This window comes from Argentina silus, assembly GCF_951799395.1.
Source record: "Argentina silus genome assembly, chromosome: 16".
Taxonomy (NCBI): domain Eukaryota; kingdom Metazoa; phylum Chordata; class Actinopteri; order Argentiniformes; family Argentinidae; genus Argentina; species Argentina silus.
Window position 1 is genome coordinate 3,936,797 of NC_139670.1, and position 11,845 is coordinate 3,948,641.

General features: G+C 45.3%; 2 protein-coding genes across 2 annotated transcripts; one reads left to right on the forward strand and one right to left on the reverse strand.

The window, feature by feature from the left end:
• Positions 1–102: 102 nt before the first annotated feature.
• Positions 103–2,477, reverse strand: mrpl43 (mitochondrial ribosomal protein L43). The gene is made up of 3 exons (XM_083688043.1): positions 2,235–2,477; positions 1,865–1,971; positions 103–1,515 (listed from the first exon to the last, which is right to left on the reverse strand). The coding sequence occupies exons 1-3, from the start codon at positions 2,363–2,365 to the stop codon at positions 1,298–1,300; spliced, it is 456 nt and encodes a 151-aa protein (XP_083544169.1). The 5' UTR covers positions 2,366–2,477; the 3' UTR covers positions 103–1,297.
• Positions 2,478–2,707: 230 nt separating this feature from the next.
• On the forward strand, positions 2,708–6,978 carry twnk (twinkle mtDNA helicase). The gene is made up of 7 exons (XM_083688243.1): positions 2,708–2,756; positions 3,027–4,213; positions 4,348–4,546; positions 4,736–4,976; positions 5,203–5,310; positions 5,502–5,643; positions 5,898–6,978. Exons 2-7 carry the CDS (start codon positions 3,047–3,049, stop codon positions 6,405–6,407), a joined length of 2,367 nt encoding a protein of 788 aa, XP_083544369.1. The 5' UTR covers positions 2,708–2,756; positions 3,027–3,046; the 3' UTR covers positions 6,408–6,978.
• Positions 6,979–11,845: the final 4,867 nt, after the last annotated feature.

The window sequence follows — 11,845 nt, forward strand, 5'->3', positions numbered from 1 at the left end:
TTCACAGTTATTTTAGTTAGGGACTTTGTTGTTTATGTCTGTTCCGTATTTTTTCCACATGATTAACTTAATTTGAGGTTAAGTGGTTCCGCTGAAAGCCCACTGTGTCATGTGCTTTAATTTTCACTTCACTTGACACATACAGTAGGGTCAGCATTATTCAATTCACACATACAGTAGGGTGAACATTATTGAAACACATTATTTTGATTACTTATGAGAGGTATAATCTATAATATATTGATTACACATCAGGAAACAACACACACACACACACACACACACTACACTACACTACATGACTGTAGCACTAATCCCTCTGCAGTCACAGGTGCACCTCCTCATCGGTTCTCTGTAGTCCCCTCACGCACGCCTCACATCCTACACAATCAGCTTTCACACTGACTCACACCGCTTCCTGTGTCCGGAGTCATGCGTCAACTGTCTGGAACCCATCAATCTAGAAGAACCTGAAATCCTCCTGTCTCATCTTTTACCGCAGAATCACCCTGCAGGAGAGTAGTTACAGTACGTTATCTACAGACGAGCAAGATGCATTTTATACGTGCTTGCAGCACCTTGGTTGTGGAGGATGTCGACGGCCCCTTATTGTTGGATAGTAGTAAAAGAGGGTCGTTTGAGGCTGTCTGGATGATTTGATGACGTAGGTCTGTGAGAGCCAGGATATGGACTGTGGTGTGATTGCAGGGAACACAGTTGTTGTTGTTAATGGGTACATCTGCTAGGCCATGAAAAATAAAAACAACGTGTGTCTCTAACAGGGTGACTTCTTTGTCTGTCCTCCACACAGCACCACTATGAAACATGTATTTGAAGTTCGGGAAACCACACACATCAGTTCTACATTTGAATGTGACTGTTTTACACAGAAAAGGGTTGACTGACAGGTCCAAACGTATGAAGTAGAGTATTTTCTATGCCACTTTATTTCATTCAACAGACACAGCTGTGGTTGGCCATTGCGAAAGCCTGTGGACACACAACCATCAGGTGAAGATCTGGTCTGTCAACATCTCAGTGCATCAGCTGAGAAGCTTCTGACACAATCATGCAAAGTCCGTTCAAAAAGGGAAATTCCATAACTGTAGTTTTTTCAATACAGGCCTTTTGGTTTCCTCAGAAAAAAAATTCCTTGTCAGCAACGCAATTGTTCTGTAATCGGGACAGGTCAGTGGACAACAGAGACGAGAGTGGACAACCGACAAGTAGGCTAGTTTCGCTATCACTAATGAGGTCAACCATGATAGGCTATATTAGGTCAGTCATATACAGCCATTCAGTCCTGCTGCGTTTTCTGGGGTCCTATCGGGCTGATGGAGGGGGTCCGGTTGGTGAATGGATGCCATTGGCCCTGGATGCTGGGGCTGTTTGTGTGAATGGGCTTCCGGATGCGGATGATGTCCAGGCCAGACTGGTTGGCCAGCTTGTTCACCAGCTCAGTGATCTGCTGAGACGACTTGCTGGTGATGAGCTCCTCCCTCACGTTGCCGTTTACTGCGCGCAAATCACACAAATACTCATGTTAGATCGCAATGGTTTTGGGAGATCTCATATAACATTTGCATCGCAAAAGGTACAGAACTTGGTTCACACTGCATTGCTTTGAATATGATCAAACTGAAATGCAGGCCTAAAGTACTTCAATTACATTGCGACATTCGGGACCGCACACAACATACCAGTTGAAAGCCTGACAAACAGTGGTGCCCTAGCGACACCTAGTGACATGAAAGTGTTAACGCATCAACAAAAAACTCAAACATAAGAAATCTCCAGTCTCACTCACAGCAGGTAAAAAAAAAACCACACAAGGCATGTCTGCCTGCTTGACTTCCACACTTACAGTATTCGGCAACAAGTTTGGGAATCCTGTGAACAGTAGGAGATACGTAGACTACGGTTCCAGGGTTCTTCTTGGCGAAGTCCACTATTCCTTCTTCGATGAATTCCCTATGGATAAAGGATTTGCAGTAGTTAGTTACAGACTACAGTACAACATCATATTGCAATACTAGCATGCATTGCTGCAATATAGGCTTGGGTCACAACTGACTCCCAAACTGACTCCCAATCCTGTGTCAACTATGACATTTTCTCAATTTAGTTAGACATGGGCGCTGATTTCTCTATCCATCCAGTGACTTCTGTAACTACCAAAATAACGCGAAAACATCATTACAAACACATTGAAGCCAGCTATAGATAACACCTACCTGGCCCCTAGAGAACTCTGTCCTTTTTTGGAGAAGACGAGGGAGATGCGCTTGAGTTGACAGACATATCGACCCACCCCGTTTTGAAGAACGCTTTGTAAGAAGCGACTCTGGGTACCCCTGGATGTCATTTTACAATCGATTAGATTAATACTTTATTTTGACATTGAAATAACTCGTTAACGACGTTGTTTGATCATAAAATGGCCAGAGGACGATTTGACGGGAATGTGAATAGCATGGAGTCCGTCAAGTATACATTCCGGTCGGAAACACGAGTACGTGAGTCCATGCATTGAAATAATAATGCATATGATGCATTTTTATAAATGAATATACAATAACATTTATATTCGTTTGTCTTTTTTTCATTCAATAGCATAAACTTAAATTTAATTTCATATGAACTGTTAATGCGATGAATTATTCTATGCGAAATGTTTCACACGGACTTGTTTTTATGACACACCAAAAGCCCGCAAACTGTACACGCGAGAGAAGGCTGGGAACTCAGCGGTACAGGTAAAATGACAGAATATATCGTCAGTTGATTTTTATCACACCGTTTGCTTGGTTGCATATGAACATTATCCTACTTAGCTGTGCGTTATTGTACTGAATCAGTGTCCTGCCTCTGCTATCCTTTTTTGACCTCTCAAATAAGGTCATAAGAACATAGGGCAGCACACGCAGGAATGCAGAGCAGGGATTGGTACATGTCATTCAGATGGCCAGTCTTATTAGCGTTCGTTTTACCAAGGTGGTCGTTAAATGCTTTTCTATCTATTACAGGTTCAATGACCAGGTGACAAATGTGGAGGAGCTGGTTCCTTAAGGGGACCACCTGTCTCCTACAGGTGGCAGCCCGCAGCTCCTTACGAATACCTCCCCAAAGAGGTCTCTCAACCTCCCTAGTGAGACTCTTGACCCAGAGAGATACCCCAAGGTTTGCTCTTCCCACATACTATACACACAGACAACCACGGGGTGGTGCGTTGCCACTCACTTTGATCAGGGGCTACAAAAAGGACACCAAGTCTACCATAGACTTCCCTGTCAACCCTGTCACGGTGACAGACATCAAACAGTACCTCCGCTCCAAAGACATCCCATTCCATGATGGCTATAGCTGCCTGCACGCCCCGAGCATCTTCCTGGTCCCGGCTCTGGATGTCCCTGCTGGTACAGGGAAGGAAAGCTTTAATATGTTCATAGACAAGACCACAGGCCAGTTCCTGTGTAAAGACACCCTGGTGGAAGGGAGCTGGGAGGACCTTCAGGACTGTCTGGAGGTGATGCAGAAGGAGGGACAGGCCTCCCTCAGCCCCCACATTCTCCTGGGGTACCCTGAGAGCCTGGAGGAGCAGGAGGTGAGGGAGATGGAGCTCAGGGAGGTGCAGAGGATCTGGTCCAGCTCCGTGCCCCTCTCCGACCTCCCAGAGGAGGAGTTCCAGCTGATTAAGACCATGTTCCAGATGAGCAAGATTACTAACACTTCGCTAAAGAAATTTGGGGTGAGGTTGTTCAAACCCACCAAGAGTCTAGTGTTCCCCTGGTTTGGGGGGCCAGACTCCAGCCTGAGGGGGGTCAAGCTGATGTCCGCCCAGAGCACAGAGAGCGGGAAGGTGGCTTACACTGAGGCCACAGTTCCCAGGACTGGCTCCTACCACAACCTGTTTGGGCTGCCCCTGGTGGGGCGTAAGGACACGGAGGTGGTGCTAACAGGTCACGAGGTGGATGCCCTGGCAGTCAGCCAAGCCACTGGCCTCCCCGCTGTTGCCCTTCCCCGGGGGGTCAACGCCCTCCCCCCAGTCCTACTCCCCTACCTGGAGCAGTTCAAGCGGGTGACACTGTGGCTGGGGGGGGACATGCGCTCCTGGGAGGCATCCAAGATCTTCTCCCGGAAGCTGGGGCTGAAGCGCTGCTCTCTGGTGAGGCCTGGGGAGTTCCAGCCATGTCCAGTGGAGGCTCTGAACCAGGTAGGTTTGTCTGATTTGTTTTTTTCTGCTTTTTATACCTCTTCCTATTGTCTCCCCCCCCGTCGTCTATTGGAAAATGACTTGGAGTTCTAGCACTATATTAATAACAAGTATTATCTATTGCTTTTTGTTAGGGGAGGAACCTGTCCCGCATCATCAAGGCCTCCATCCCCGCGGCCCATAAGTCCATCGTGTCGTTCAAGCAGCTGAGAGAGGACGTCTACGGTGAGCTGGCCAACACGGAGCAGGTGGCCGGGGTGAAGTGGTCCAGGTTCCCTGAGCTCAACAGGATCCTGAAGGGACACCGCAAGGGAGAGCTCACTGTCTTCACAGGTACATAGTGGGATGCTTAATTAGCATGCGTTTTGAATGTGTCCATGTTTGTTGTTCTACACAGTAGAAATGTATAGCTTAACTGAAATGTGTTTGATATTTGATGCGATACAACTACAGTATATTTTTCCCTTGGCCAGCAATAAGTATGTGCCTAAAGTAGCTCTCCCTCTCAACTTTGACCTCCAGGCCCCACAGGCAGCGGTAAGACCACCTTCATCAGTGAGTATGCCTTGGACCTGTGCATGGAGGGTGTGAACACGCTGTGGGGCAGCTTTGAGATCAACAACGTGCGTCTGGCCAAGATCATGCTGACCCAGTTCGCCATGCAGAGGCTGGAGGAGAACCTGGACCAGTACGACTCCTGGGCCGACCGGTTCGAGGATCTGCCCCTCTACTTCATGACCTTCCACGGCCAGCAGAACATCAAGTGAGTCCACAGAATTTATTTTATTTAATTTAACCTTAGGAAGGAAGAGCCTGCACAGAATGAGTTTGACATTGTTACACATTGTGTATTGTGTCATCTCCCATGGCTGTTTGTTGCCTGGGGCTCACCTCTCTCTCTTTCTCCTTCTCTCTCTCTCTCTCTCTCTTTCTCCTTCTCTCCCCCTCTCTCTTTCTCCTTCTCCCCCCCTCTCTCTTTCTTCCCGCAGGGCTGTGCTGGACACCATGCAGCACGCTGTCTACCTCTATGACATCAGTCATGTGATCATCGACAACCTGCAGTTCATGATGGGCCAGGAGAACGTCACTGTAGACAAGTGAGAACTCTATCCTTACTGATGAGTCAGATCCAAACCTTTCAAACCCCTGAATAAGCAATGGCTGTGTCACTGTCAATATAGACCTTGGGCTGAAATACTCCACCGAATTAATTCATTAATAAGAACAGTGGAAAGAAAAAGAATGATAATAAACCTTGTGGTTAATGTTTAACTCTCCTCTGATGCAGGCTTGCAGTCCAGGACCACATCATTGGAGCGTTCAGGAAGTTCGCCACCCAGAGCAGCTGTCATGTGACTCTGATCATCCACCCCAGGAAGGAGGAGGACGACAGAGAGCTGCAGACGGCCTCCATCTTTGGATCTGCCAAGGTGAGAGGAGGGTCAGGCTGAGAGAGAACTTTTAATCAGAGCAATGTAGCCTCAATGTGACTGAACTACTGTAGTAGCCTGGATCCAGATCTGTATGTGTTTTAGCCCACTCCTATGACATTGTAACAACAACAACAACAACAACAACAACACTGGAGTAAACCAAAGCACAGACAGATCTGGAGCCAGGTTGACTAACAAATATTATAGAATGTGTTTGCTGATGACCTTTGACCCCCTCCCCCCCCTTCCAGGCCAGCCAGGAGGCCGACAACGTGCTCATCCTCCAGGAGAAGAAGCTGGTGACCGTCCCCGGCAGGAGGTCCCTGCAGGTGTCCAAGAACCGCTTCGACGGAGACGTGGGAATCTTCCCCCTGGAGTTCCTCAAGACCTCCCTCACCTTCTCAGCTCCCGTCAAAGGCAAGCACAAACTACGGAAGGTGAAAGGGGACAAGACAGACGGCGCAGAGGAGGAGACGGCCGGGATGACGGATGTGATTACTGCAAGGAACGAGGGAACAACAACAACGATGATGGAGAGGGAATCGACACCAGTAAAGAAGGGAGAGATGACAGGAAAGAAGGAGACAGGAGTGAAGAAGGGGGAGCTGGCATCGAAGGAGACTGCAGTGAGGAAGGAGACTGCGGTGAGGAAGGAGAAGGTTGAGAAACCAGTCAAAGCTAGTAAAACACCCAGAGCTGTCAAGACTCCTGCAGCAGGAAAGAACCCAGCAGAGGGGGAAGAGAAGAAACAGCCTGAGTGAAGATGAATAATTTGTAAAGAAGTGCAGTATGATAAGACAGAATATGTGATAAGATACAGTATATTATGGTATGTTATGATGGATTATGTTATGATATTAAACGGTTAGCGTTGCAGATCAATGATCTTGGTCACTATATGCAACTTAAAGATGAGCAACACTGTCATCAAAAGAAAAAGGCTATGTGATAAGGTTGTTTTGATAAGAGCGATCGTTAAAGAGTATTCGCGATGAATGACATTTGAAAGTTGGGTTCTGACACTTGTTATTTGCCAACTGTCACATTTTTTACTCAACTGCCACTGTTCATGTATTTCTGCTTTCCTCTGTTGTAAGGTGGGAAAATTCCGTTAACTATGTTCCCGTCCATTTGATATGAATGACTGATATCAGGTGCGAGAACTTCTGCAGTACAGCATTTGTCACGTGTCTAACACTTGAAGAATGTGAGCACCTAATCACACACACACACACACACATAACCACGTGTGCCCTCTACTGACTTTGTACCGTGATGATGAATATAACTGTAATGCTGCTTGTTTTTCTCATTAAAAAGTCAAGCGCTTGACTGAACCTGTTGTGTGTTGTGATTGGCCGCATTTCCATCTCTGACCAATAGGGGGTGGTAGTGACTCAGGTATGAGAACAGTTCCAGTTTTTAGTAATCATCGCCTGAATACAAAGTATTACAGTATTCAGGTATAGTAACATAGGTTCACTGTGGGCCATACACATACCCAAAAAGCATGTTAAGAATGTTATCTAAGAATATCAGGGAAAGACTTAGGTAGGTATGTTCTGGGGTATCTTCACTATCGCTAGTGAGCCTTAATATGTTCGTAGCCCATATAGTATATCGCCATATCAATCACTGTAGATTTTCAATAGAATGAACCAGTCGGGTACTATTCCACGTCTTCAGATGTGGTCAATGTTTAGCATCATTGGTCATCATTAGGCTTCTCCTCTTTACTCTTTGTGTCCTTCTAGAAGTGAGTATTAGGGTTCATTAGACGGGGTATCAGATTGCAGTAACTGCGTGTCTTTGATCATTGATAAGAGACGGGGGGCTCAGGTGACCCTCGTTACCTGGGCGTCGTCGAGAGGTGGTAAATAATGATGAGGTTTCTGCAGGCTTTCACTCACCTGCTTAATGCTGGGCTCTGATTGGCTAAGGAGACAGCTCACAGGTGTCTGATTTCGCCATAGATTATTTAGTAAGAAGGGTGACTTCCAATAACTATGGAACTATGCACATATACATAATGACCCTTGTGTTTGTATAATGGTGTATTTGGAGTGCAATCAAATGTAAGAGGTTCCAAGGTTTTGAAAGCACACACTGAAAGCTCAACAGACCTCTGAAGAACCCAGGTTTTCTATCTGAATTAAAGGACATTCTGTTTTCCTACCACAATTCAAGGATATTCTGTTTTTCTACTGTTCAACTGGCATTCGCTGTCCATTCCTTTTCTCTCTCCTATCAAATGAAACACAGGGAAAACGGGGAATAATGTGGAGGATAGGAATCCGAAGGGGGGATAACAGGGTCTGTCTCTGTTTCATATTGTCCTAACCTCCCCTTGGATAGAGGCTACAGACTGTGGGCCGGTGCCTGGCTGTCTCCCTGTAAGACTCATCCTGGCTCTTCTTCTCTAAACAGAGCAGGCCCTGGGAACACACACACACACACACACACACACACACACACACACACACACACACACACACACACACACACACACACAGTAGGCCCTAGGAAGCCTCTGGCATTGGACTCAGTTTACTCACACACACGCGTCCATGCACGCACACACACACACACACACACACACACACACACACACACACACACACACACAACAGCACACACACTCAAGTGCGCACCCACACTCAAGCGCGCACACACACTCAAGCGCGCACGCACACACGCCCATGCACGCACACGCACACATACACACACACCCACACAGTAGGCCCTGGGAAGTATCTGGCGTGGGACCCAGTTCACACACATGGCCTGTATGCCTCTGAGCTCTCTGGCTAGCTGGAGCTGTAAAATATTGTTCTAAGGACAGGGAATCATCATCCCTCTGAAACTCTATGGTGTTTCGTTTATTATACTATGCAGAGAGATGCATGTGGTACTTGGCTTTAGAGGGAAGGAAAACATGAACCACCAAGATGGAGGGTGTGTGTGTGTGTGTGTGTGTGTGTGTGTGTCTGTGTGTGTGTTTGTGCGTGTCTGCGTGTCTGTGTGTGAAACACAGCTTGGCTCAGACACCAGGGGAGACGTTTTCTGGGCAGCTGTGGTGGTGCTAGCGACTAGTAGGTTTTCATTCCATAACGCTTTTCCTCCTCAGCTTCTGAGGTTTACTTAACGTGCTGTTTTTCATGTGAGTGTTTAACTACAGTGTAAGTACAGTGCATTCCATAATGATTCCAGGCTGGAGTTCTGGATGGGTCTGGTTGTCTTCCTGACAGTGTGGGTGTGGGACACTGGCCTTAGAGGCCTGTGAATGAGGTCCTTTGTGCTGTCTGGGCGTTCCTGGACCGAGATGGCGGCTCCTTGCACGAGCCTGCTCCTCTGAGGAGGGAAAACATATACGCAACTCTCATATGAATGCATATGACACACACATACACACACACACACATACATACATAGACACACGAACACACACACACACACACACACACACACACACACACTGGGGTATAAGATTATATGCAATTGTGCAATAGTCTTATAACTTATTCACACAACTTATCAACATGTACTTTTATGGTTCAGTGATATATGGCATTTCAACATCCATGTTTACCCATTTCCTTCAGAAGATATGGCACAGAAACCTGCCTCTTTTCACAAGCTGAGAAAATACAGAACAATAGGTGTCGAATGCTGTGACCCTTCACAAAAGAGGAAGCTTGATTAAATATTGACAATCCCCGGCGGTCCCTCGCATAACAGTCCTACTCTGGAGGTTTGTTTGTTCCTTTGTGTTGTGTTGCATTGGCGTTGTGGGCTGTGATCTGAGCCTCGATCTGAGCCTTCATTCAAATGGGTGACATCTGGAGAGGGAGGAGAAGGAACTACTTCAGAACAGTAACTCTTAATCATGGAGGAGGCAAAGAGAGGGATTCGTGAAACCAAGGGATTCGTTCCACCTCATCGGAATCAAGCGAGTTCCTGCTAAATAGAGAGAAGCAAGGTTAAAGTTCCATGGTTTAAAGCTGATAGGGGGTCAGTTATAGATATACCATCAGAGCAAACATCAACCGATTTGAAGGGTCAATGTTCAGAGTTTATAGCCTACTTTGAGGTAATCAATGCACATTTGTACACATACTATATCTAAACTTGAGCAAAGGGCCCACAGATAATAAAGCAAATGGCCAGGAATGACAACAATCTCCTTCACAGGACTGGAAGTGCCGGTAATCCTTATCGAACTATCTATTTATTGTTTTATTGTTCTATTTCGTAAATTTTCGGGTTTTTGCTATTTTGTTCATATTTTGTCATTTTTTTCATTTTTTTGTTAATATTAATATTATTGTAATTTTGCTTGCATATTGTTTTCTATGTCCCATGCACCAAGTCAATTTCCTGTATGTGCAAATATACTTGGCCAAATAAAATAATTCTGATTCTGATTCTGATTCTGATTCTGATCTGATTCTAACATCATTGTTGATGGGGATGGATGTAGTTTATGCATAGTTTGTGGAGGAAAATAATCCTTTCTTCCTAATAAATTCGGTTGGGTATCGAACTCCAAAATTCAGTGAATGAAGACATCTAATAACAATGATTAATAATAAGTTGTATTACAAGCTTGCAGGAGTACAACAGTGTCTCTCTCTCAGAGATAAACAGAGTAAACAAAAAACAAAGAAATGGGCGCCGTACTTATAGGAGAGAAAGTTTCCTATACATACTCTTTCTTGGACTATCTTCCAGTTTCTCAACATTCCGATCCCATGACTTAACTGGAGGTACCCAGGGGTCCCCTTCATCTCTCCCCAAGCACCCAAAACGACACATGAATGTCTCCCAGACTAACCTTGGTTGTTACACACATGTTACTCTGCATTGTGTTCTTTAATATATACAACTATAGTTGTGCAAAATGGTTAATAAATGCAATTATAGTTATACAAAATGATCTGCCTTCCACAAGTTCCCTGATCCATTACCTGCCCTTCATTATGACATCAAGGCAACTATGTGACCCAATCTGTAGGCAATTTCAGAACCATGAATCAAAGTCAATCATCGAGGGGTTCTGGCATCTGAGAGGGATCTTGTACTACTTGTGCTTTGTAAGGAGTCCAAATGCTGCGCCTCAAACTATTCATTCCTGACTCAGCGCCTAAACTTGATACAGCAAAATGTGTCTTACTCTTCACATTTATGTCAAGGTTTCTTAGAAAGCAACTCTTCATAGACTTTTGAGATTATTTTTCTTGCTTCCTGGAAGAAAACTCTCATATTGATTTTTTTCTTCTTCATTTTCTCCCCTCATTATGATTGATCCTCCACTGCTCCTTTCTCCTTCATCGAGACATGAATATTTCAGTCAAAAAGCCTGAGATTTCTGCTTCCATTTCTGCTTCACTTCGGTTAACGGAAACTGTTGTCTGCACATCGCTTTGTTATTAATGCTGTTCTGTTCTTTCCCCTAAACCTTCTGGGAGTCTGTGAATGGATAAAAACATAGAACCACATCACAAATAGTTTGACCTTCAGATCTTAAAAATAACTTCATTAATAGTTGAATGAATTTCTGTCATAAAAAAAACATGTTATACAATTGCTCTGAGAGAGAAAAAAATCCATGAAATACATCAGTGTGTGCTTCAGTGCGTACATAGTATGCAGTGCATTCTGATGACTAACCTCCCTGGTAGACACACCACAGGCCAGCTGAGACTCAAGATGACTTAAGATGGCAGGCCAGATGACTTAAGATGGCACCCCCACCCCCTGAAACACACACACACGCACACTAGCTGTTCTCTAGTTGCGAAGACCTCGCTAACTCACGTGTGCCCTGCACGTTTGACCCATATTACCCTCTCAAAGAGCTCCAGAGAATATGTCTGCTCCATGTATTAATATTAATGTGCAGCCCCCCCCCCCCCCCCTCACCCCCCCTCTGTGTTCCCAGACCAGAGGAAGACTCAAATTTCTGTTCATTATGTCAACTTGACATTCCTCGTAGTTTGATGGCCCTGTGTATGGAACACAGAAGGAATACTTTGCTTAACTGAATTGAATGTTTATTTTTCTCTCTGACTATGTTACTGATGATGTGAACCTGACTCAGGTCTCAGAGAGCAGAGAGGTTGTTGTTTTCTAGCACTATAGAAAAAGAAAAAAAAAAGAAAAACCTAAAACACTGTTTCTGCTGGACTCCAACATAGTC